Below are 27,447 nucleotides of genomic sequence, written 5' to 3'. Positions count from 1 at the left end.
GTCCATTAGACCTACAGTACAATAGAGAAGTAGTCCTTTGTTGGTGAGTAAATAATCATTAGGAAGGCTTAGACAATCGTTTCTGAACTGACGTCACTACTGTCTTATAAAACAGCAAAAACGACGCACTGCCAATTTTAGTGTCCAGGTGACGAGGTGAAGATGGAGAGACATCGTCTGTCTGCTTTGCTACTTGTGTTGGTCCTCAGTGTCAGCACAGTCTGTGGTAAAGAGTACACAGAGACTGTGTCTTGCCCAGAGAACCAAAAAGCCTATAATGGCTCTTGTTATGAGTTTGTGGCTCTGCAGCGCAGCTTCGTTAATGCTCAGGCCGGGTGTGAGCACAGCGGTGGACATCTGGCCTTCATCCACAATGAAGAAACACAGCAGTTTCTCCAGAAACATCTGCAGCCGGAGCACAACTGGTGGCTCGGGTTAGCGTCTGCATCCTTCAGCCTGAGCTTGACCTCTTCTAAGGGTGAGATGGTGTTTATAATGCTGGATCGAAGTAGTCTTAAACTATTTGTAGTGCATTCTGCATCATTTTTATGCTTTCTAATTGTGTTAATACTGTAACTAATCTTGCTTTCAGATTATCACCCTGTCATATTCCACTGTGTGACATAAACACATGACATGTATATTCTTCTCACAGCAGTATTTTTTAAATGATGGAGTGAAAGATATATGTAATACAGTATATATTCAAGCATGTGTATATATTCAAATGTGCATGCACTGCAGTGGCATTAAACTTATCAAATAGATGAGGTACAAAAAGCAGCACATATGAGGAATAATGCAAATAAGTGCAGGAATTGATAAAATCGCTGAAGTAGAATAATGTACAGATGTTATCCTAATCTAGTTATTGTACATACTGCACATTATGTATATTTATGCAAAAAAATAACCTATACTACACATTTTGCTCAGGAATAACCTTCTGAAATCTAGGTCTAGGTCTGGACAGAAATAATAAAATAGATATCTACAGATACTGGATCCCAAAGTGGGGTCCATGATGCATTACCAGGCAGTTTCTGATTTTTAAAAAATTTTGTTAGACATGAAAAATGTCCAATTTAAAGTTATTAGGCTGTGTGACTGGTTAATTGACTTGAATGGGTTTTAATCCAAACCTCAATAACTAAAAAGCATATCGGCTTATAAATATAAATGTAAACTTGGACCTAATGTTCTCTCTCCATGGAAATTTCAGAAATAAAAAGCTCTATGGCTCTAATAATTAGCCAAAATATGATTTGCTCACATTTAAATAATGGCCAAAATATTTGAATAGAGGGGTCCGTGAAATTTATTTAACAGTTAAAGAAGTAAAGAAAAAAGTGAGAACCCTTGATCTACAACTAAAACAAATCTAACACTGGATAGATTTAGAATTCAACTGGATCTAGAAACAGTATAATAACTCGTGAAGGAATGAAAATAAATAATTTAGTTTGGATGCAAAATCCAGTTTGAGTAATCCACATATATCCCTTAATTATGCAGGGAATTCCATGATTGAGGTGACATTTTGTAACAAATTTAATTTTATTCAACAGTCTAAGAAATTCTAAGAAAACATGCATTTAGCAATTCAAAAAAAAAAAGTTTAAATCCATCTCATGGAACATTTCATTTTTACAAAGTTTCTTTGCTGACACGTTGCATTTTGTTCTTAAACAAGTAACAGTGTTGAGTTTTTAACATAGAATTAGCAAATACACAAAAATGTGGTTAACTAGCCTTTAAGGCTTTCTGATGAAAACGTATTTTTTTAATTAATAATTTGCTGTATAATTATAATTTGTGTAACAGCATTGTACGTTCAAAGTGACCTCGTGAGTCAGTATCACAACCGAAATGATCATAGAAAATAAAGGAAAAAAGAATGAGAGAACATGCTTTTCTTCTTCCCGTGAACCTCTGGGAAATGAGAGGACGCACAAAATCCACTTTGGACAGAGAATTGAATCTGGACCGGCGTCACTGTGTCACGATAATGTTAACGAGTTTAAAAGAACTATAATGTGCATTTTTTCATAACCTGTAATGGACGACTCGTGGAAAAGGATGTTCCAAGCATGAAAAGTTAAACAGATTAACACATTAATACAATAATATTTTGCTTAATGTATTTTAATGATTATATTTCAAGGTAAAGTTATAGTAGTTATCATAGGCTGGGTTTGGCAAAAATGCTGTTTTCTAAATTTTATGAATGTTTTAATTAATTAATGTTTTTGTGAAGGAAACTTTACCTGTGTTTAAAATGTTTTTTTACCTTTACTTTACATCCATATTTATAAATGTTATATCAGTGTGACATAAATAGACCCCAACTGTAGACTCACGGATCCAATGAACCCTTAAAGAACCATTTTTTCTAAGACTGTATTCAGGACTTACTGAATACTGTAGAATTATTAATTGAGGCTGGAAAAAAATCTAAATGCTGTATTTATAGATCCGTTGTCCTGGCTGGATGGATCTGAAGTGAGTTACTCTAACTGGCTCAGGGAGGACGATCCTGGCTCCGGCTGTGGCTACATCTCCAAAGAATCAGATTTTCAATGGGACACAACAAATAACTGCAGCCAGGAGTTCTTCTTTATCTGCGAGTTTGGTTAGTACCACATTCATAATTTTATTTACTGAAGTGTGATGTGGGACACTGGCGCAAAATCCGCTTTGGACAGAAAATCAGATGTGGATCGGCTTCACTGTGGCAAGATAATGTTCAAGTTTAAATGCGATGGAAATTAGGGTGCCATTGAGAGAAAATAAAAATTCAAAAAAAGAAATGGCTAGGCTACGCCTCTGGTTGTGTAGGACTCATACAGAAATCATATCTAACAAATTCATATGACTTTTTCAAATAGGCAAGAAATTCATTCTCTATACTGATTTATTATAAAAAATACATGTAGGTATTTCAGTTAATAATATTAACTGTTTCTTTGTGTTTTGATGGATTTACGATCCATTAGATATTATGAGAATATGGTAGGGCTCTAACACATCTGTATCTGTATCTGTTAATGCTCCAAATATTCGTATCTGTAGGTTTCAGATTTAAACCTACACCCACTTTGGGCTTAAATCTGAATAGATATGAACATTTGCAGCACTGAATTTTGGCTCTGACAGTTCCTCAGCCTCAGCTACATCACTCCAGAGATGTGATCGGAACTTTAACTTTAATCACAGGGTTATTATTTTTGTTTGTACCTGCCCAGGACATTTCCTAATGAACTAACCATTAGTAGCCTGATTTAAAGTTTATCCAGGCTGTTACTAAGGACCAGGTCACATTCATGTTCATGTACTTTAGTTGGTGGTCTATAGCCGCATGAAAGTAACAAAAACTCCCGCTCACAGAAGTTAGATGTCTGTTGTCTGGGGATCCCAGACCCGAGGCAAAACTCTAGTTCTATAAAAAAAAAAAAAAAAACAAATAGGGCACCTTCTAATTATATCTATATTTGTATTTGCTTAGGACACATTATCTGTTCAAGCCGAATAATGTATTTGTATTCAGTTACATCTAACTGTAGGTGTACTTTATTCAGATTCCTGTCTCAAGTTTTTACATCTTAGCCCTCTTTAGTTGTCAGATCAAGTTTTCCACTCAAGTGTACGTAGATTGTTATCCAGATATACTGTATGTTTGCGCAGTTGTGGAGTGGATTTGCATTTCTTGCGCTCGTTTCAGAGTCGGGACAGAGTCTAGCCTGTGTGGACAATCACGCCGTGCTGAAGTGTGACTCTGGTCAGGTCATAGAGATCGATGAGAGCTTCTACGGCAGGAACACAGTGCACTACTGCAGAGCCAACCATTCTCTCTCGCACACATCTGGACAGGACAGGTGCAGCTGGGTGGATGTGGTGAGTGTGGTATCAGGTATGTCCTTTTCAACCATTCTTCAAGTCCACAGATAAGAATAAAGTTGACTGAACACTCTGAGAAAGAAGGGTACCAAATTGTACTTTTCCTTATTCACATAGTACCATGAAGTATGTATACCTTTAGAATGTATATTTTAGCTGGAAATGTGAAATTAGTGTACTTTAAATAATACAAAATGTATTATTGAATACAGGGATTTAGGGATAAATTCACAGTGATAAATTTAAATATTTACAATATATTTTTGTGAATCCATTTATTTCTGTAAAGCTGCTTTGTGACAATGTCCATTGTTAAAAGCGCTATACAAATAAAATTGAATTGAATTGAATTGAATAGTTTTCAGTGACAAGAAATACTGCAGTTTGGTACCTTTATTATTTCTAAGGGTGAAAGAGTGATGTCCCTGTCTTTCTTTCCCGACACACACTAAAAAGACCAGACAGGAAAAAGTGGCTGATGTTGGACTGTTCCAGAGTTCATGCGTATTCAGTCATGTTGAATTACACTCCAACCACACGGATTATAAAACAAACACAGCCGCAGTACACAAATATAAAGGGTTTAATATTACACATCAGGGCAGATGTCTTCCAGCAAAAAAGCGAGACACAAATACATCCACAACCTCAACAACTCTAATGGGCCACAACATTCCAGTTCCAGTCTTGAGAGCATGGCTGAATTGAAAACAATGAAAAGTCAAATATTTACCTGTGATATTTGCCTTTAGCCCATCAATGTCTTTGTTTGAACAAGCAGTGATGAATGATGCATTGTTTGTTTTAATGTAGTAGGCTTTGTGGACATAATTGTCCATCATATCAAGTGTGCACTGAAAGCTCGTTATGTGACTATGGCTGATGCAGTCATCACATCTCATTCAAATGATTGTAAGTCTGTTTAATTCGTAGACATCTGCAATGGCCAGCAAGTTTGTGAGGTCCCTGCAGATACGCCAGCCTTTGGAGAGCCTTGTCCACAACTGGGGAGTTACCTGTCTCTAAAATATCACTGCAAAGATGGTTAGAGCCCTATTTGCTTCTTATTCTATACTAAAACATATAATTTTTCCTTTCTTTGACATCTCAGGTCTTTCACGTTATTTGGATTCTTTTCCAGAAATATCTGCCATGTCTAAAAGAACAACAACAATGCTATAATTAGCTTTTTGTATGGTATATGATTTTTACATGACATATGCTTTGCAATGTTTTGTTTATCATTATGTTTTGCACTGATTTAGGGTCATTTTACATTATTTATGTTTCAAATATTTTTTGTTTCACCGAACCTTTTTTTAAATTTTTATGTAGAACCCCATTTATCACCGAGAAATGGAGCCAAAAGCTCTTCACAGGTAGACAATTAACCAAATAATGAATTTATCAGTTGTGCCGCATCACATTACAAAATGTCTTACTCATATTCTAACTCTTTAACTTTTCATGGTGAAAGTTTAAAAGGTCTTGGGATTTTTTATCAAATTATTGCTCATGCCAAGATCTACATGACAGCGGAAAATCTGATGTTAAAATCAAGTAAGACATTGGCCTGTTATTTATCCCCCTTTTTTACTGTTGTATTTTTTTAATTTTCATGATGTACTCTTCATTTATTCCTTTCCTCCTCTCACTCCTTTTATTTTTCATCAAATAGATAAAGCATTAGTTACTGTATGTGTGAAGATGTTGTTTTAATTATTGCATTTCATTTTTTTAATCATTTCCCATGCAACAAAATTCTTTGCCGTATTTCCTTTTTTCAGGTGTTTGACAAACTGTGACACAGTAGATATCACTATGGATATTTCTGTACAATCAGACCCTAAGGATTTGACAGGTGTTGAGTGGTATTACGTACAGCCGTATGGTCCAGTAAGTTTTTAACTACACAAAAAAATCAAGTTCATAATTACTCTATTACTTTCACGGTGAAATTATTCCTGACATGTATAAAATTATTCATGATCATGAATAAAATAGTGAATAGTACAGCTTTTCAAGAATTTCTGCAAATCTCTACAATCATATTAGATGCTTTGGCTCTTGTATATGCACTGAAAATTATTTCTTTAATTATATATATATATATATATATATATTTTATATATAGCCCACTTGCATGTATCATTATCAGTATTTTATCACTGTATCTTTTTTTTTTTAAGGTTGTTGTGTCTCCATGCAAGAAAGACAATACCGGTAGGATAACTCTGAGTCAAAAGCTTGGAGATGGTGCCTTTTATAATGTTTCAAGTATATTATTGAGAACCCTAAGGTATAGCATCACCATTGTAGTAAAAGGTATGAATGCTTCTATAAGTTTTTTTTATTATTATTTATTTATTTATTTATTTATTTATTTATTATGAGTAAGTATTTATTCTCTGTTTCTTGCAGGTTATAAAGATGAAGATCTTGGTTATGGTTGCTACACTGCTCGACTCTCAGCAACCACCACAACAGCCAGAACCACATCCCAAAGTCCAACCAGGAATCCATCATTTACCACAAACCAAAGTCCAACCACAACCAGCTCCAGGTATACAGCCTCCACCACCACAGTACTAACATGTACAACAGAGCTACCCACGCCCAACTGTGAAATTTCCCCTCCCGATGGGGATATCTTCACTCCCTTCAAAGTCAACTGCACCATAGACCAGAATTTTTGCTGTTCTGGGCTTTGCTCATTCTACCTGAAAACTTCTAATGGTGAGAGCAGACATCCTCTTAATATTACAGGCTAAAGACCAGGTGCTATTCTCGTAAGAATGACATGTCATTTCATCTTATTTCTGCAGGTGATTATGTGTATCATGGCAACCAGGAGACCATGCCAAACCTGTTTCTTCCTTGGAGTACAAATGAGCTGATAGTCATCATTAAGAATAATGCTAATCAGACAATCAGCACTACACTTAACGTCCATGTCAGTCTATAAGCATCAGTACATTAGTACATTTTAGTATTAATATGATTAATCATGTTGGTTTAGTAGCAAAAAGTTGCTCTTTGTCCATTTCTAAAAATCTGTTTGGCGCTATGTGGAATGTTACAAATATGCAACCTTGTAAATGCTTACTTTGTACCTCTCCATTGCAGATCAACGAACACACCAATGACTCTGCAGGGTTTCTACAGGATGTTGTGTCACAAGCTGCGTCTCTGCAGAAAGCAGGGGCGCTTTCAACTCCCATGTTGGCGCAGTTATTTGAGAGCATTTCCGCTAAGATGAACAACAATTCGGGAGATGAGCAAAAAGCGGTAGCAAGATATTCTGCATTCAGACAGACTTTTAAATGCATTGAGAACCATTTCATTGTTTCTAATTCTGTTGTGAAATACTGATGTTAGCACCTTACCTCACCACCATCATTTGTTTCTGAAGCTGGTGGAGAACATGTCTAAATCTTTGTGTGATGCGGTGGCCCAGGGAAATACCACCAATCTTCATGATGAGATAAAGCTCATTTCTTCCTCTATCCTAAGCCTTGTAGCACATGAAGATCAGCTGACATCTAATGCTAAGGTACTGAGGGTGTTAATTATATAATTACGCAGTACTTCTTAGTACTTCTTTCTGACCTGGGTTTTTTTTTTAATCCACAGACAGCAGCATGCTGTGTTCTTGAAAACATTAGCAAGCAACAAATCTCTTTGTTCGATGGGAATGGAAATAGTACAGCAGCCAGTGCTGCTTTGCCTATTGTTTCTTCAGCCAGTGTTCTCCTCAAACTATCTGGTAACAATGACCAAAAGGTACCAACAACAAACCACCCACCTATAAAACAACCGTCAGTCCAAGAGTGATGTGATATGCAGTGATTCTAACTGATGATTCTCCTTTTTCAGATCTCTGAAACATTACTCAAGACAATGAATCAAGTACAGAGCGCCATGCTCGCAAATAAACCGATAAACACAGAGCCAATATTATTAAATTCTCCATTCATTAATCTGTATGTGAACAGGTAAGAGGGTGCTAAGAGCAATATTAAAAACATGAAAGTAGGTGTATATGATGCCCTGCAATGGACTGCTGTCCCATTCAGGGTGTATTCCCACCTTAAATTCTTGGGATAGGCTCGAGTTCCACTGCAACTCTGACTAGAATTGAGATGAATTAATGAATGAATGAACAAGTTACATGAGATAGGATAGCTTTGTGCTTTATTAGGACAAATCCACCAATTATATTCAGAGTCCTCTGTAGCGGGGGTCAAAATACGTACAGGCAAAGTCAAACAAGGATAATCCATATTCAAAGCCGGGGGAAACAGTTGAGACTCAAAATCAGGAAGTACATCGAAACAGAACTTGGTTGGCAGACACGGGTTTGGCCTTAAGGACAGTAATGCATGATAAAACTTCACAGTGCTACAAAGAAACAGCAGGTATACAAAGACAGAGCAATCAGAGGGTAACACAGAACAGGTGAACACAACTGAGTAACAAACTAATGACAGGACAGGGACGGAGACAGGATTAGAACTGAAAAAACAAATTTTACACAAACACATGGCATCTGTCACCATTGGAACAGTGATACCTAAGATAAAACTGTGACTGAATAATATTAGATATGAATATTATCATAAAGTGAACATATGGAGTTTTTCTGATGCCAGTGTGTAAAGCTAGGTTTACACTGTACATAGAGAGTATTGAAGTAAGCTAGGAAAGCAGAGCAAAAGAAAGTGTGACAGTGATTTGTTTGCTTTTTTTCCTCTTCTAGGCTGTCCCCAGCTAATCTCTCTGAGTCCCAGATCAGCAGTGGGAACACTTCAGCTGCCTTCTCACTTCCGTCATCGGTTTCTCGTCTGGTTCCTTCAGATGAGCCAGTGAATTTACGTGTGAGTTTCCTTTGGTTTGCTACTCTTTTACCATTCTATTCACGCCCTGTGGCTATATAAAGCTCTGTCTCTCTATGCATAAAATCAGCAAACACATTTACCGACAAAAAAAACCTGCCGGTCAGCAGGACATTTAAATATTATCTGAAATTTTGACTCTCAATCACAGTTGCTTGTTATATTGTCTATTTTTAAGCAAAAAAATACTGAACTCTTCATTCTTTTCGTAACTTATATCCTTTTTATATGGTCACAGATGATGAGCTTTGGGACAAACCCTTTTGCTTGGAACAAAGACGAGGATGTTAGTGGAACAGTTGGGAGTCTTTCTCTTACCAGGGATGATGGCACTACTATCCCAGTGAAAAATCTCGATGAGGAAATCGAGGTATAAAGTCTCATGGCCAAAGATGTTTTTAAGTAAAAAGCCATTATTTCTTTCCTCCAGGTTGTCCGGTTTCCTCCCATTTGTTAAAACATGGAATGGTGGAATGGCAACCCTAAATTTCCTCTCTAAATGTGAATACCTAGCATTTTATCCAGGGGGTAGCCCAAGGTTTAATGACAAATCCAGTTCACAATCCAAAATTCCATGTCAAAACAGGCAAAGGCCAAACACAGCAATATATGATCAATCCAGACAAAGGGTTAAAACCAACGGGTCAAGAACATGGAAATAGTAATCACTAGATACAGGATACACAAACAGAGATGTTGGCAAGACTTCGCAATGATATAGTGTGTAAACTGGCTTTATGTAGTCTGTGAACAAGAAGTTGTGATGAGTGTAGAAGGAGTGGTTAGTATTCCACTCAGGGGGAGCTCTGCTGGTGTGTCCCAGGATAGATATGACACAACCAGTGTTCCTGGGATAGTCTCCAGATCCACTGCCACCCTGACGTGGATAAAACACATACTGGAGATGAATGAATGCACATTGTCATGGAGCTTATAAATATGTCTTCCTGTTTCTAGATTCTTTTACCAAGACTAGGTGCTGCGGCTTCAAACAAAACATTTCTGAACCTGACAAGTTACAGCATTATGGCCATCAATGTGACTGCTCCAAACAACTCTCTGGTGATGAAACTGGAACCTTCAGCTGAGACACCTTTGATGTTACATCTGGGCTTTCAGTACTATCCAAACGACACCAAATATGTGGCCAAGATCCAATTACCTCAACCAAATGGCTCACAAGGTTGACCGCTCTACCATTGTTCTAACATAATGCATAATGAAGAAGAGTCATGAAGAAGATTTTTATCTGTATTTCTCCACAGAGGTCAAGTATACATGGGTGCTGAACCCAAAGGATGTGCCACTAGAAATGGGAGTTTACTATCTTCTAGTGAGGCCTATTGTATCAGCAGGTGTGAAATCCTCAAATGTGACAGTGTTCATCACATCGATTGCCTCTAACTGCAAGTACTGGAATGAGACGGACAGCAGCTGGCATGAGCAAGGCTGTAGGGTGAGTTATATGACAATTTGACGTGCCCTTGTTTTATGATTTAACAAGCTATGCGATTGTCCTCCAATTTTGTAATCAAAATGAATATTGTACTTATTTACAGTGATGGCTGATGGTGAATTTAGATGGAACAAATAAAATATAATACCTGACAGTAGCTCATCAATGAAATTGTTGTGAATGATGTGGGGTGAACCCACTAAACCTGTGATTCTGTTGTCTGTCCTGTGTAATTTGTACTTTGATTGGATCAGAAGTGCTTATTCTTTAAAAATCTACTTTTGGATTCTTCTCCAAAGGCATTTTGGGAAACATTTTGATGACAGAGTAAATAATCGACCGTGTTCACATTCATTACACCCGCAACTGTATTTCAAATGTGCTGCTTATGTTGTGTTATAAAGGTGAAAATATCAGCTCAAAATGGAGACCTAGGGGGCGTGTCACTCTGTGTTGTCACCTGACATGACTGTCACAAATAGGCTGTATGAATCTACAGTCTGGGCTAGAAAGAAATCAGCCCCAGCCTCACTTCTTACTTCTTCACACCATTGTGTATACTTTTCTCATGATTGTTAGTGGTGCTGTTTTGCGTAGTTCTACCAAAATTCAAAAGTCTAATCTATTTTGTTAACACCAAATAATCTGTTAGGGGGTGCTTAGTTCTGCTATCCCATTTATACCAGTCGTCCTTGCTTGCTTATTGGAAATTATTCAAAATTCTTTGTCAAACCAAGCTCTTGGTTGGTATATCATTTTGTTCTCATGAGTAATTCTAATTTTCAGGTTGGCCCTCGCACCACATCACTGGTCACGCAGTGCCTGTGCACTCACCTGACAGCTTTTGGGAGCTCGTTCTTTGTCATGCCTAACACGGTCGACGTGTCTCGCACTGCTGAACTGTTTTCCACGTTTGTCAACAACCCCGTGGTAGTGTGCTTTGTTGGCGCCATATTCCTGGCCTACATTATAACAGTGATATGGGCACACAAGAAAGACCTTCAGGACAAAATAAAGGTATAGCAGTCAATAATGTGTCGTCTTACTTATAAGCATAACCTATAAAACATTCAAAAATTAACAACCTTTATATCGTTTCCGTCCTGACATCATATTCAAGGTGAGAATCACAGTGTTGGAGGATAATGACCCATTGGCTGAATATCGTTACTTAGTGGCTGTCAGCACGGGGCATCGCCATGGAGCTGCCACCACGTCTCACGTCAGTATTCCCATTTCCGTGTTCATTCACAGCAGCAGATCTGTTATTGTGTTATAAATGTACATAATATTTCAGTTGTATTGTTGCACATGCAGGTTACGCTGACGCTAATAGGCACTGTTTGGGAGAGTAAGCCTCATCATCTGACTGATCCAGAAAAAAATGTGTTTACTAGGGGAGGGGTGGACATATTTATGCTCACCACTCCTTTCTCACTTGGAGATCTGCAGAGCATCAGGCTGTGGCATGACAACTCTGGCGAGCATCCTGATTGGTAGAGTGGATGGATTTGTCTTTCCATATAATAATAGCATTCCCATATAAGTTTTTATACACGTTTTCTCAGCAATGAACGTGGATACAGACACATTGCATGAATCATGTAGGAAGGTTCTGTTGTAAATACTCTCCCGTGGCAGAAAACCTACTGACCAAAGTACTGACAATGGGGACCCCTTCCGTAAATGTGAAATACATATCAACGCTTATACGTTTTTCTTTGTTAAATAACAATAATTCTTTTAATCAGTTTATTATTAATCAAGCATATGTGTAGATTATGTGTATTGTCTTCCATACGAGTCCCTGTGAATGAACTGTTACTATAGAAACGATATTATGAGTGCATTATTATAAACCTGTGATTTGAAATACAGCTCCTACTACCGTCAGAACAAAAACTGGGTTCAAATAAACACATTACTTGCACATCTCGTTACTTACAGATGGTGAGGTGGTGTATATGTGTATAAAGGAATCTCTTATAGTCAATACACAATTTCTATTTATCAGGTATGTCAATAAGGTGATGGTGCAGGATCTGGAGACTGGACAGGTGTGGCAATTCTTGTGCAACTCATGGCTGGCCATAGATATAGGGGACTGCACTCTGGACAAAGTGTTCCCTATAGCATCTGAGAAGGACTTAAAAGGTTTTCAGTGAGTAGCGTAATTTTCTTAACATTTTCTTTCATTACTAATAAGAACATCCACAGTGGGGTGGCTCAGTTGGTAGCGTTGCTGCCTCACAGTTTCAGGGTCCTCCAGGGTTCGATCTGGACGTCTGAGTACCATGTGTGTGTGTGTGTGTGTGTGTAGGGTTCCTCTGGGTTCTCTAGATTAGTCCCACTGTTAAAAAAAAAGCAAGTAGATTGATCAGTCTAAACTGATTAAAGATTTTTTTTGACTTGCGTCCAGTGTTTCCAGGATAGCTAATGAAGATGAATAAATGAATGAAAAGCTTGGATGGTAATTAAAGCTCTTTGTCTTTTTCCCCCCTCCAGCCATATCTTTTTCACGAAGACAGCAAAAGACTTGTGTGACGGCCACATCTGGTACTCTGTCGTAAATCGACCTGCCAACAGTAATTTCACTCGAGTGCAGCGCCTCTCTTGCTGTTTCTCCCTGCTGCTCTGCACCATGCTAACCAGCATCATGTTCTGGGGAGTTCCCACAAACCCCTCTGAGCAAGACATGGAATTAGGTACCAGTGCCTAAAGATATTAACATTTTCAATATTTCATTCAGAATCTAGTAGCAATGTTTAACCACTTGGTGTGAGCAGTGGACATATTGTGAAGTATCCGTTTCTGTACCTGAAGGCAGCATCAAGTTCAACTTGCAACAAGTGATGATCGGCTTCCAGAGTTCCATTATTATGTTTCCTGTCAACCTCTTGATTGTGACCATATTCAGAAGCACCCGGCCTCGAAAAAAGAAAGAAGTAGCAATAATTCAGGAGTCCGAGCCTGGATCTCCTAAGCAGGGGAAAAAACATGCAGAGAGATGGCGCATTCAGACAAGCATTACTATCGAGATTGTTGTCAAAGTAGGTCTGTTTTTAGTAATAAACTTCAAATGCTGGTCTTAGTGATATCAATGCCTAATACAGTTTATTTAAAATGATTGTTTCTCAGGACATAAAGAAAATAGTTCGTGCCCTGGCTAAGGCAGTGAGGTGTCCTGTTCCAAACGCAGCACAGGAATCTGAAATGACAGACGTCAACACTTTACTGTTTGTACTGGAAGACATCATTCGGCAGCAGAATTTCACTCTCGGCAAATTTTATGTAGAAGATACCGAAAACGATCACTTCTTAGTATATAAGCTCTATCGCCCCTATCTCTACAAACAGCTCCGGAATTTGGAAAAAGAGCTGAGGCTGCTGGGTCCTTCGCAATTCCCTAAACCAGAGGGCTACATTCAGTCTGTGCTTCAGGTTCAAAATATGAAACAGTTGCTAGAACCGTATCTCTACTCCAACCCTAAGGGCAACGAGGTCCACATCGCCGGTCCTGAAGAAGAGAAAAAGAAAAAGTGTTTTCAGAAAGGCTTACCCTGGTGGTTTGTGATCGTGGGTTGGATTCTCGTCATGGCCACTAGTGGTGTGTCGGCATACTTCACCATGATGTATGGGCTGACGTACGGAAAAGAGCGCTCCATTAGCTGGCTCATTTCTATCTCAGTGTCGTTCTTTGAGAGTTTGTTCGTCACCCAGCCTATAAAAGTAAGAAGCACTTAACTTAACTGATCATTATTATTAAAAATAATTAAATTATTATTTTTTCTGAATGTTATCAGTGTCATCATTTTTACTGTAACTTTCATATGGCAGGTACTTGGATTTGCGATCTTCTTTGCTCTAGTGGTGAAAAATATTCAAAGTGAGGATGAGAATTATTTTCTACTGTTGAAGGACATGACATTTACCTACTCAGGTACCGGCAGAACGTAGTGTAAACTTTAAACAAAGCCTAACATTTTCCTACTCAATAATCTTCTCTATAAGGCTTTTTTTTTCTTCAAAAATGAAAGCTATGCTCCTGTCTACAGAGGATCCTGATGATGTACGCATTTCCAGAAGGGACAGCACATGCGGGTTCTACCAGCCCCCTCCTCCTGCTGACATTGAGAAAATGAAGGAAAACTATATCAAAAATAAGAAAGCTATTGCATTAATCAAGGAGATTATCAGTAAGAGAAAATGAAAATGGGATTCTCTTTAATTACAGATAGAAAGAGATGGAAAGGCTGTTTAAATATGTCTGTTTTCTACAGTTTATGTGGCGTTTCTGTGCGTACTACTCGTGGCTACGTATGGTCAGCGTGATCCAAATGCTTATTATCTCACTCAACACATTCAGCAACGTTTCAGCAATGGCATCACTGACAGCATGAGCCCCGGAGATGTGTTTACCTGGGCAAATGACGTCCTCATCAGCAACCTCTATGGACAACGTCCAGGTTTTGTTTCAAGATGGATTTGCACAAATACACTGTTAACATTGAGCTTAACTAAGGCCCTAATGATCTGATTAAATCTTTAATCCGTTTCATTTCTACCTTCTCAGGCTTCATCACCGATGGAAACTCAAAGCTTGTGGGAAGTGCTCGTCTCCGGCAGATTCGGGTGCTCAAGGACTCGTGCAGAATTTCTAAAGCCATGCAAAGTGATGCTCTTGATTGTCATGCGCCATATTCTTGGGGTATAGAGGACATGGGCTCCTATGGTCCAGGCTGGAACCGTTCAAGAGATGTAAATATGACTAAGAGCCTCCTCACACCCTGGCAATACCAAACCCAGTCCAAACTCAGAGGGCACCCTATCTGGGGCACCATGGCTTTCTACAGAGGTGGAGGATTTGTACTGGACCTGGGTCTTGACCCACAAGAAGCAAGCAGGTGAAAACATTCTCAAGACGGTCAATAACAAGCAACAATTTCATATGTACATACATTTATTCATAACACTTTACATTCACAAGTTTCTTTAACTAATATTACGTACTGCATTAGTTAACATCACAAACTAGGAGTACTCACAGGATTGAAAGAAAGAGCATGGTCATATTGTGAATACGAGTGCTGAGATAAGCATAAGAGAGTCTTTATGATTACTGGAAATGAACGTCTTTTATCTACGGTAGGAATGTAATCGAATACGAATAAATTATTCAGGTTGAACAGATAATATGTTCTAAATGGTTACAAACACAGATTAAACTAGGAGGTGTAATATTTGCACTCTGGTTAAGACTAGAGGTGTCATCAAGGCCGGGATCTCATGGGATGCACCAAAAAATTCATGCAAGCCAAAGGATTTTACTTCTGATTTAGACCACACCTATTTCTATGTTAAATCTGAAAAACATACAGATATTTGGAGCACTACACATACAGATAGTGGCATTGCATTACACCTTTACTCTGTCTTGAGCCAGGTGAGTCACAAGTGCAGAAAGTTTCAGATTCTCTGCAGGTGAGCGAAGAAAACAGTGCAGAGTGTGATTAAAATCTGCTTTATTCAAATAAAATAAACAATTCCCTTTCTCTCTCTTTACAGCATGCTGCAGTACCTATTTGACAACACGTGGCTGGATGTGTACACCCGGGCGATCTTCGTTGAGTTCACGGTATACAACGCAAACGTCAATCTCTTCTGTATTGTGACCTTTATGCTAGAAACCACCGCCTTGGGTAAGGAAACATTTCTAAAACACAGAAAGCTTATTTAAAAAAAGAGGATGTCTAGATGTTCTACATGTTTTTCACAGGAGCGTTCCAGTACAGCAGCGAGCTGCATAATTTACGTCTTTATCAGACCACGGATGGCATTAATATAGTGGCCTCTGAGGTCATTTATTTTCTTTTCATTCTCTATTATATGTTTGTGCAGGTAAGTTCCCCTTATTATACAACTGATATGTTTTAAAAAATGGATAAGGCTGTCCTCTATTGAATTAAATCAACTAAAACATATGATTGTTTTAACAGATCAAGAGGATCAAGCAGCAGAAATTACAGTACTTCAGGAGCAAGTATAACCTTTTAGAACTGGCCATCATTCTTTTAAGTTTGGTTGCAGTGGGCGCAATCATCAATAGGACAATTCTGGGAAACCAAGATCTGAAGTATTTTCAGGAGCACAAAGACCAGTGAGTGGACAAATGGACACATTTCCATGTTGAACTTCCACATACACAGTACAGCATTTCAACGTTTCTTTTTTCTGCACTAGTTTCCCGAGCTTCTACGACACGGCCTCTGCAGACGCAAGCCTGGGGTACATTTTGGCTTTCCTGATTCTGCTCTCCACCATCAAAATGTGGCACCTGATGCGCCTCAACTCCAAACTGAACCTGATCACGCGCACGCTGCAGCGAGCGTGGAACGACATCTCCAGCTTCATCGTGGTCCTAATCATCATGGTCCTAGCCTACTCCATTGTGGTAAGGATCCAAAAACCAACAGACTTTAAAATAAAAATTAGTAAGAAAAAATAATTCAATCCTGAGCTTGGGTTACTGTCTGGTTAGAGATTGTCAGTGTCTTTATGGATTTCCTCTAGGTTTTCAACTTTCCTCCCTCCTCCTAAAAACATGCTACACTGCAAATGATGACATCTTACACAGTTAAAATATCTTGAATATAGTCAAATTGATCTAGTATTTAATATTATAAGATTAAAGAAACCAAATATAAGGTTATTAAACCTTTTTTTTTACTACTTTCAGATTTGAAATTGGTTGAATTTTCTTGGCAGCTAATTTTGTATAATTTCAAGCATTTATTTCTAGAAAAAAGCAGAATTATCTGCCAATAGAGTAAGAAAATTTAAAGATTGAAATTAAAAAAATAATAAATAACAATAATACATTTGTTTTATTGTCATCTTATAATAGGAAATACTAGATAAATGTTGCAATATACAAGATATTTTCACTTGCTGTCATTTTTTGCAGTGTATTAGGTGGATTAGTGACTCTAAATTGCCCCGTAGGTGTGAAGTGTGTGTGTGTGTGTGTGTGTGTGTGTGTGTGTGTGCGTGCGTGTGCGTGCAACTTCCCCTCCATTATGGCTGTATTCCTGTCTCACACCCAGTATTCCGTGGATAGGCTCAAATCCACCACCACCATGACCAGGATACTGATGATAAATGTGTGAAAACTAAATATTTTTTTAAATCATGTCTTTCTTAGAGCAATTTGCTGTTTGGTTGGATTCTGTACACATACAAGACTCTTCAAGATTCCATGTTGGCGATTATCGCCTTACAGCTTGGCATTTTCAATTATGAACAGGTAGGTGATGCTTTCGTTGAGATTTTTCTGACCATAAGTTGAACAAGCACACACTTAATTTGTCGTTGTTTCACATCTGTAGGTCCTGGATTTGAACCCAGTGCTCGGTGCGTTCTTAATTCTCTCTTGCGTCATCTTCATGACATTCGTGGTGCTGAACCTTTTCATCTCGGTCATCCTTGAGGCGTTCAGTCACGAGCAAAAGCACTACAAGGTAATACGCAACATACTGCTCTTAGAGAAACACAATACAAAGAACTGGTACCAAAATACCAAAGAAACGGTCATATTTTATGCATGAAGTGTAGCTTGACCTTTTTTGTTTCAAAGACCATGAAATGTATATTCTAGAGGTGTAATGCAATGACACTATCTGATCTGAAGTCGGTGTGGCCTAAAAAAGAGGGGTTTTTTTTAACCCTACTCTGGAAAACATGGGAAAAAAGGTCAGCATTGCAAGCTTAGTGTCAGCTACATCACCCAAATAATAATAATAACAACAATAATAATAATAATAATAATAATAGGTCTCAACTAGAGGGACTTTTTTTAATTCAGGTGTGCAGGTATGATTTTTGTTTGTACCTGCCTGTAATATTTTCCAAACAAATTAGTTCCCAAAATAGGAAAAACTAGTAACCCAATTTAAAACCATCATGACCCTGGACATGGTCTTTCTTTGTTCCACAAGCTTCATATCTAACCGCTCACTCGCTCCTACGTAAAAAGTAAACGTAAACTCCTACGTAAACCTCCACTGGGTGCGACTTTTGTTGCGTCTCACGGGATCACAGTCCCGATAAAACCCTGTATTCTCAACCAGATGAAATGTGAACTTTTCCTGCCAGCTTTCTTTAAAAAAAAAATAAAATAAAATAAAGCAAAAAAAGAATCCTATTCTCCGTTAATTATCTCCTTTTGCAGATTTTAAACACATCTGTTCATTCCTAATAATGTATTTGTTACATTTATTTACATCCCTATTACATACAAGCTCTTATCCAATCTAAAATTCATCCAGATCTGACGACTGATTATTTGGATACCTTAATGATTTGCACATCCCACTGAAGTTTATGCCCAGGTCTGGCCCTTGCTTCAGGGGATAATCTCACCTGCATGCTGTAGATTTGTACCCAAGAGCTCCTGCTGTAATCATAAACACTGTCCTGTTGCTCATCTCAGGACACGTATTCACAATCTGTATTCTCATACTGAACATTTTTTATTTCAACACACTAATAAAACTGAATAAATCTGCAATCCTAATAATAAAATCTCTCACCACCAGCCATCTGAAGAGGAGGAAATAGTAGAACTGATGATGCTAAAGATCTGCAAGACATTTGGAATCCCAGTTAGGAAGAAATGATGAAGAAAACCAAACATGACCCTCTTCCTTACACTTTGTCATATGCTTAAGATTAAGCTGTTCTGTTTGTGTAGCTGTCAAAGATGAACAAACTGTTCAGTGGGAAACTTTTGCCTTTAATTTCTACTAATAAAAAAAAAATAAACAGGGAGAGAAAACATCTATTACAGTTTATTTATGTGGCTTACTGCTTTTTGAGTTTCTTGAAATTTCAAGACTAAAAATGGATGAAATAAGGTTCCTCAGGAATTATGTTTAATGAATATGCTCTTTGCAAGATTATGCACATTACTCTATGCATGTAGTGAACAAAAAATGTGTAAATTCTCGATATTATCAATAAAATACGAGTACACAGACCTGGTTTTGGGCATTGTACTTTTTAACAGTGATACTAGATGGGTGCAAATATGGATACAAAAACCAAAAAGTCTCCTTTAAACGAAAACGCAAAATGATACATTCTCTATCGAAAGAGAGAGCGGAGACTTGACTAAACCTGCAGGAAAAGAGGAGAAACCCAAACATCCTCATTTTAGCCAAGATGGTGTCAGTCCATGTCAGGATTTAAAGTTCATTTCTTTTCCTTTTTGTCGTCTTTCTTCGCTGCAGAGTCGCCCTTGTCCTTATCCTTCTCCTTGTCTTTGTCCTTGTCCTTGTCTTCTTTCTTCTCTTTCTTGCTGTCGTCCTTCTCCTGGCCCTCTTTCTTCTCGGCGTCGCGGTTTGCGATCTTGTTGTTGATGAGGTTGTGGAGCGCCACCACGGAGCGGATGAGCGAGGCCAGGTAGACCACCAGCATCTGGTCGTTGGTCTTGAGATAGAAGGCCTTGATGAACTCCTGCAGGTTGACGTCTGGTAACAAATTGAACACGTCCTGCAGCTGGTAGATGATCTGATGGTTGATGGGCAGCTTTCCTGTGGCGACCTTCTCCAGGTAGCTCTTGATGTCTAACAGCTTGGAGTTGAGGCCTTTTAGACCGTGGACCTGATTGGTGATGCGCTGAGACAGAGTGCCTACAGTGGTGTCCTTGATGTCTCTGTGAAAAACAGCGCAAGAACGTCCGTAACCTTAGTCGAAGCTGTTCACAGATATACAGCTGGGTCAAAATTAATATCAAATAATGAAATATAATTACATCAGATCCATTTCCTAAACAGGATTTCAGAGCTGTTCACTAACACACATCGTAAAAAAGTTATTTTATTTGCAAAGCATACAAAATAATTACCGTATTTGGTAAGTAAATAATCTCACTTTATATCGAAAAGGTGTCGATTATTTTTCTATAACAGCATCTCTGACTGTAGTGAAGTTAAGAATCACACTTTTATTAATGAGCTCGTTCGAATACGTTATCGTTTCTATAGTAACAGCTCATTCACAGGGACTTGTATGGCAGACGATCTGCATAATTCTTTGTTATTTAACAAAGAAAATTTTATAAATGTAGATATGGTGAGGTTTTCTGTAAGGAGAGGGTTCTTTAACAATTATGGAAGGAGTCTCCAGTGTCAGCGCTCTGTAACAGTTGGTTTTCTGCCACAGGAAAGTCAGAACAGGATTTTGCACTTTCACGTTTCTCGGGAAACATGATTACAGAGTGACAAAAAAGTAGGGCTGCACTGAAAGTTTGGCTTCATTAACTGACCACAAACAACTTCAGTTTTTGGAGAATTATGACACTGTTTCCAAGACTAAATACAACAGTGTATTCACGCTAATTTAAAAAAAATTGTAATCATAATTAGAAACTGATTTTAAAAGTTTAAAAGATTTATAGTTATTACTGACACTAACATCAGTATCACTCAGTGTTGCCAAATTAGGAGTTTTGCATGTTTGTTTATTACACACTGGAGCTGGTATACAGTGAGCTGAGTGTTATTTTATGCTGCTAAAATAACATCCTTTTTTGTAAACCTGTTTTATTTTTCTTTTAGATAGAAACAAAAATTTGACAGAATTTATATGACAGAAAAAAGCAACAATATTTCAAAATCGTAGTTTTTGGTTTTTAGTTTCTGAAACTTTACTGGTTTTGAGCAATAGTTTTCCTTTTGGTGCAGTGTGTCAGTAAAGGTGTGCAATAATTCTGACAAATGTTAAAATAAATCTCGATCTTGTTAGAGAACTGACTCAAATGCACCCTGCTGTGAGTAAGTCTTACACATCGCTCATCAGCAACTTAACCTTTAAACCTTCAAAACATCTCACCGAAGCAAATGCTCCACACCGACTTCCTCGGCCTCTTCAGCTCCAATCTCACTGGTAACGTGCTCGAACGTTTTTGACGTCGGAGTTCCATCCTGCAGTGCAGAGAAGAGGGATAAAAAATGGCGTTATAGCAAATGATGTCAGAGAAAACTGGTGTGGTAGATCACTTATAACATTCGTGCTGTTTTCCACAGAAAAAAAACAGTAAAGATTTATTTCAACATGAACAATTTCCCATCTTTCTGGAAGTAGAACGATATTTTAAATATGATCGTCTTTATTTTAAAGAGCAAATCTGAACATTTTGAAAAAGTCCATCTGAAAAAGCAACTCAAACAAATAATTTCATACTTCCAGTCAGCCTTGTGCAATAACATTGTTATCATTCCTACACGATATCCAGTGATATTTACGCTGATTATATTATATTACCAGATTTATCAACTTTTACACATTTTACTTAGGAACGATTTAAAGTCAAAGTTCACTAACACAAGTTATCACTCAGAAATACGCCAAAAGAGCAGCCCGATAAAACGGCAGATATTATGAGCCACATATTAATCTGGAATGACTCGAGTAGGTGTTTTGAGCTCTCCGATACTAAGATACTTCCTGGAAGCCCCGCCCCTTTCCCCTAATATCACACGCTCTCGACTCCTGGCCTTCCTCGCTTTCTGCTAAGGTAAATATTGAATACGCCATGATCGAATTTATTATTGTAAAAAAAAATTTTTTTTTTTAAATCAATGTATGTTTGACTTCGTATTCATTTATATTTTACATACAGTTATAGTTTTAACATCAGTGAGCTTTATTTGTAAGAATGCCATCAAATAATTTCGTCCAAGAACGCTCAAGAAAGGGCTCAAAATGATTAGATAGATCTACAGTAACATAACATTTCACAAATAATGTTCATTACCGCTGAATCCCCTAAAAATCCACCATCCAGCTGAATTTTTTTCCACTATGTATTATAATTACACTCTCCACTACTCCTCTTAAACCTGAAATGCTTGTTTTCCTGTCTTTTTTTAACACTATCAGTTCTAGATAATTACGTGGTTTATTGCGATATTTTAAAATAAAAAAAAAAATCCATATTGCACAAGCCTTCTTTCAGTGTTATACGGCAATAAACATACTGTAATACGCCACGATACGCAGCTGTACCGCTATTTACATCAGCCACAATTTGGTTACATGCGTTTAAACCTTTCAAATCTAATACTGACTTTTTTCCACTTTACATTTACATTATTTGTGAGAGGGCCTGATCTAGAGCGAAATACAGAAATCTCTGTTGAGAAAAAAAAATCGCCCCAAAAATTAAGATAATATTAAAAGTGTAAAAATGAAGAACTGAATTTGATAATATTTTTCATTTAAAGTCTAAAATAATCTACATTCTGACACTATAAATCTGTTTAAAATGTACACTTTTTCTTTTTTTTTTTTTTATATCAGCTTCTTCCATTCAGTTTGTAATTATTAAAAGAAAACAAGGTATAACTATTGAGCTATAGACGATACCTCGGAAAAGAGTATCATGACAATCTATCACGATATCGATATTATATCGTCATATCATCTCACTTTAAATAATTAATACGCAGATTAAATGATATTACGGTGAGGATGTCCTGTTTACTGCTGTTTTTTTTCCAGATAATGACAGATAGGTATAGAGTGAATATAACGAAGGAAAAACAAGTTTAAAGGAAAGAACTTACGTCGTGCACTTCCTCCACAGAGATGTAGGCTTCAGTTGGGAGGCCCAAGTCTTTGGGTTTCACATCAATAATGACCAAAACCTATAAACAAACAAACAAACAAATAAGTAAAACAGCTACATGCTATGAGAAATGATTCAAAATGTGTTTTTTATGCTGATAAATGATACGCTCGTCGTACACACCGAGTTTGCGCAGTACTGCTTCATGAGCTCGTTGATTGCAATATCGTTCTTGTGCAGTTTTGGACCGGTGTGGTACCAACCGACTATTCTTTCTCTGGCTGAAGAAAAAAAACAAAACAAACACAAAAACGACAGATAATCACTTATGGGTCACTCTGTAATCACTCATACTACGGCATGCGTTACTGTACGAAGCCCTTACCATTGACTTTCTTGAACATTCCATACATATTCTCCAGGTAGTCATGGTCCAGGAACCACACAGAGTCGTCCTTATCGTCTTCATCAAAAGGTACTGTTAAAGAAGTTCAAGTGTTGTGTATTTATAGATTTAAACACGGGATGGAGTGAAACAGCTACACACTCACACACTCACTCGCGCACTCATGCACGCACGCACACACTTACACACGGACTCCCTCACTTACACACACACACCCACACACACACACTCATACTCACCTGCAAAGCTGTTGGACACATCAAGAATCTTTTTCTGCCACGAGCCGAGCAGCACACCTACGACTCGTTTCTGGCTTCCAACTTTTCCAATTCTGCAGGTGAGAAAAACAAGATTATGGGATCATCAGCATCAAACATAGACCCAAAAGCGCCGTATGTAAAAAGCCAAACAGCAATGATAGTAATAATAATAATAATAATAATAATAATAATAAAGCATTTAAAGTAAGATCAGAGTTGATCTATGCAGTCTTAGCTACCTAACAGTCTAAATGAGACACAATTCACAGGTAAAGTCAGCTTTCAGAAAGCTAAAGCACATTATAGATTAGTGATGCATCAGTACCATTCTTTCTCCCCCAGATAGAGTACATCAAGGCTTCCCAAACTTTTGAGCAAATATACATTACGGATGTTCTGCGACCCGAAGCCTGGACCTCCTGACATTTTTTCAAATTCCAGATTTATAATATAGGACTACTATACACTTACGTGTGTGTAACATAAGTGACATAAAAAAAACAAAAGAATATCAATCTAGTGGGAAGTGTCGTGCTGTTTTAGTAACGTGAGCGTTATTATTATTCAAACACTCGCTGATATCTGGAAGATCCGAAAGATTTAAAAGTGACATCCGCTAGACGGAACGTCAGAGCCGAAACATCGCTGTCCGTCAGGTTTCCGAGCCAAACTGTAAAATGTTTAGTGATTTAATGCACAGCGATGTTAAACAGCTCTGGCTCTCTTAAAACTTTTTTTTCCCCACTGTCGTCGTGATTGTCGTCATGAGCTGTCTCAAATCGAAAACACCGATCTTACCTTCAAAAAGTATTCACTAATCTAGAAAATACAGAATGCTGATAAGCAAAACAGAGGTTTTAAGGCGAAATGAAAGGTTTCTACAATTCAACCTCTAACTGTAATAGGAAAACCAGTTAGTGCTAGTACACAATAACAGTCTACAACAGTACATATGCGATTTAAGACACAACGCTGGCTTGTTTAGTGGAGCAAGATGGACGGGGAAATTCGTCTTAAATACTTACACTGATTTCAAAATGAGTAACCTACTTAGTATACGCACTAATGGAGCTCTGATTATTTTGTTGAACGCTGCTAGCAACAAACTCCTCATGAGTAAAATGTTACGGTGTTTAAACAGTGTGTTTAATAGAGAGGGTGAGGATGGATGGACTGAGCAGGCACAGCAGTATCAGTGAATGAAAACGAGCGCAAGATGTCGCAGACGTACCGTGGCGAACGAGGAGGAAAGAACTACACATATCTCAGTGCTCAGTTCTCGCAGAATTGAAGTGTCTCTTGCTCTCTCTCTCATGAGAGAGTTTCGCTGCACATCGGCTTGCGAATACTTGTGTGTGCGAGCAATTCACAGCACCTTGAGCTCTTTTTTTTTTTTAAACTAACACTCACTGATTCTTCTCTGAGCTCTCAGGTCATGCTCTCTATTAAAGATACCGTTTAAACACCGTAAGATGTTTTATCAGGTTACTTATATTGTACAATGATTCTGCAGTTCGTGGTCTGCTTTGCTTGGACCTCAGTCATTAATCGTGAATTACATCCAGATCGCTGTCAGGTTGTCGTCTGGTATCAGAGCATCTTTTACGAGTACGACTGAATGAGCTCTAATATTGATTCCAGTGTCCATATTGACGTATCCTTAATCTAGGCTCCATACAGATCAGTGCAAAAGTTTGCATCACCCCTTGGTTTCTGCACGGAAGATGATCTCTCATATAGTTTATCTCTGAAAAAAAAAATTCAAATAAGCTCGAGCTCTCAGTTTGCTTTAAGTAGTCGAGTCAAGAGTCAGTGGGATTGAGGAAAACAGCTCACACACACACATCATCATCATCAAGCTGAAAATGATCAAGCTTAATATAAAAAATGAATACCTTTCAATAAAAGATACTGAAAAAACATTAATACCTTCACACACTTTTTGATTTTGTTACACCTGGACAAGGAAACACACACTAAATATCTTGTTGGTGCCATTACTTCTAAGTAAGGGTGCACAAACTTTTGCACTCCTCTCTAGGATCTTTGTTGATCCCCAGAGAAGCACAAAGACCAACATTTTAAAAATGACAAGACTAAATAAGAGGCTCAGAAAGAAAAAAAAATAAATATAAAATAGCATTACATAATGATAAAAGATTTTTATTTAAAAAAAGGAATTTCTATACACAGTTTTATCTAAAATTCGTATTATTCGTTAGCGAGCTAATGCTACTGATAAATGTGATAACTTTAGCAAACTGCTAACTAATGCAGTTAACATTTCTCGCTAAAAACATTTATTTAGGTAACATAAAAACTAAATTCCACCATAAACAATAATAAACGACTGAAATACAGTTTTAATCCCAGAATGATTGCTGTTTTAGGTTAAATATCAAATGGCTCCCTGTTCCCTAGACAAGTGCACTATGTAGACTATGAGTTAATATCGTTTACACACTATTTAGTGCACTACATGTCACATACAGCTCTATTCGGTATACAGCCGAGCTTGGTTTAGCTTGCTAGCATAGCCACAAGCGACAGTGAGTTAACAAAAAATGCTTCATTATCATCAAACAAAGTATATTTACCTGTTGAAATGATCTACAACACTCAGCAGGACCAAGGGATGGACAACAACTTTTTCTACCGCCAAATCCGGCATTTTGAGCACCTCAATACAAAAAAAATTTATTTACAAAAATGACTGAAGCGCTTTCCTCAATAGCGAGCGTTAAATCAGGGGGAACGCTGCTGTACTTCCGCTTCCGGTTTCTTTTTCTTCTTTGGTTAGTGGCGGCACACAGAACTGCGCCATCTTGCGTTCTGGAGTGAAGACAGTTCTTTAGTCGTAATGACACCATTCAGCCACCAGAGGGCAGATTTAGTTCAGCTGACACTACAAGACAACTGGTTTAAATACTAAACTACACTATATGATCAAAAGTTTGTGCACACCTGATCATCACATCTATGTGAAGGTCAAACTGTTGCCACAGAGTTGCAACAGGAAGCACACAATTGTATAAAACGTCTCTGTATGCTGCAGCATTACAATTTCCCTTCACTGGAACTAAGAGGCACAAACCTGTTCCAGCATGACGATGTCCCTGTGCACAAAGCGAGCTCGATGAAGACATGGTGTATTAAGGTTGGAGTGGAAGAACTCGAGTGTCCTGCACAGAGCCCTGACCCCAACCCCACCGAACCCCTTTAGGATGAACTGGAACACCGACTGAACCCCAGATCTCCTCAGCGCCTGACCTCACTAATGCTCTTGCAGCTGAATGAACACAAATCCCCACAGCCACGCTCCAAAATCTAGGGAAAAGCCTTCCCAGAAGAGTGGACAAAAATCTGGAATAGGATGTTCAAAAAGCACATATGGATGTGATGGTCAGGTGTCTGGCCATATAATGTATTATAGCTGACAAATAATCTATTATTTTCCCCCTTTTTTTTTTGGCAAATTCAAATAGTTGTTATTATTATCATTACCCTTTTTTTCACTGTATTGCCAAAGCAACCTCATGGTAACAAAATATACACACATAATATATATATAGTACAAACACAGCACATACGGCGTAAACACAGGGTGGCATGGTGGTGCAGCGGGTAGCGGTCCAGCCTCCCAGCTCTGGAGTCCCAGGTACAGTCCTGAGCTCCTGAGGTCCTGCTATCTGTGAGGGGTTTCCTCACGCCTCCCAAATACATACCAGTAGGTGGATTAGCTATGATTAATTCACCCCTAGGTGTATGTATGCGTGCATGGTGGCTTGTGATGGACTGGCATCCTATCCAGGGGGTATTTCCGCCTCACACCCAGTGTTCCCAGGATAAGCTCTGGCTCAATGATTAAGAGAACATATGCCCTGACCTCTACACAATCCACCACT

The 27,447-nt window shown here is 38.1% G+C and overlaps 2 protein-coding genes across 2 annotated transcripts; one reads left to right on the top strand and one right to left on the bottom strand.

Annotated features, from left to right (window-relative positions):
* The first annotated feature begins 93 nt into the window (after window positions 1-93).
* Window positions 94-19,353, top strand: pkd1l2b (polycystic kidney disease 1 like 2b). Its single transcript, XM_034308885.2, has 36 exons — window positions 94-478; window positions 2,474-2,632; window positions 3,722-3,910; window positions 4,831-4,941; window positions 5,233-5,276; window positions 5,375-5,457; window positions 5,685-5,793; window positions 6,087-6,222; window positions 6,319-6,633; window positions 6,723-6,850; window positions 7,024-7,185; window positions 7,310-7,450; window positions 7,531-7,680; window positions 7,774-7,892; window positions 8,657-8,774; window positions 9,031-9,162; window positions 9,750-9,975; window positions 10,058-10,248; window positions 11,035-11,265; window positions 11,369-11,470; window positions 11,566-11,744; window positions 12,263-12,409; window positions 12,754-12,953; window positions 13,072-13,298; window positions 13,387-13,977; window positions 14,086-14,188; window positions 14,304-14,444; window positions 14,529-14,714; window positions 14,822-15,152; window positions 15,814-15,947; window positions 16,025-16,146; window positions 16,245-16,405; window positions 16,489-16,699; window positions 17,450-17,551; window positions 17,634-17,765; window positions 18,843-19,353. Exons 1-36 carry the CDS (start codon window positions 163-165, stop codon window positions 18,921-18,923), a joined length of 6,210 nt encoding a protein of 2,069 aa, XP_034164776.2. The 5' UTR covers window positions 94-162; the 3' UTR covers window positions 18,924-19,353.
* Window positions 19,354-19,355: 2 nt separating this feature from the next.
* Window positions 19,356-26,322, bottom strand: psmd7 (proteasome 26S subunit, non-ATPase 7). Its single transcript, XM_026930803.3, has 7 exons — window positions 26,140-26,322; window positions 23,522-23,613; window positions 23,262-23,354; window positions 23,060-23,157; window positions 22,875-22,955; window positions 21,139-21,230; window positions 19,356-19,960 (listed from the first exon to the last, which is right to left on the bottom strand). The coding sequence occupies exons 1-7, from the start codon at window positions 26,211-26,213 to the stop codon at window positions 19,498-19,500; spliced, it is 993 nt and encodes a 330-aa protein (XP_026786604.1). The 5' UTR covers window positions 26,214-26,322; the 3' UTR covers window positions 19,356-19,497.
* Window positions 26,323-27,447: the final 1,125 nt, after the last annotated feature.

Source organism: Pangasianodon hypophthalmus, chromosome 11 (genome assembly GCF_027358585.1).
Source record: "Pangasianodon hypophthalmus isolate fPanHyp1 chromosome 11, fPanHyp1.pri, whole genome shotgun sequence".
Lineage (NCBI taxonomy): Eukaryota > Metazoa > Chordata > Actinopteri > Siluriformes > Pangasiidae > Pangasianodon > Pangasianodon hypophthalmus.
This window is presented reverse-complemented; position numbering and strand designations above follow the sequence as displayed.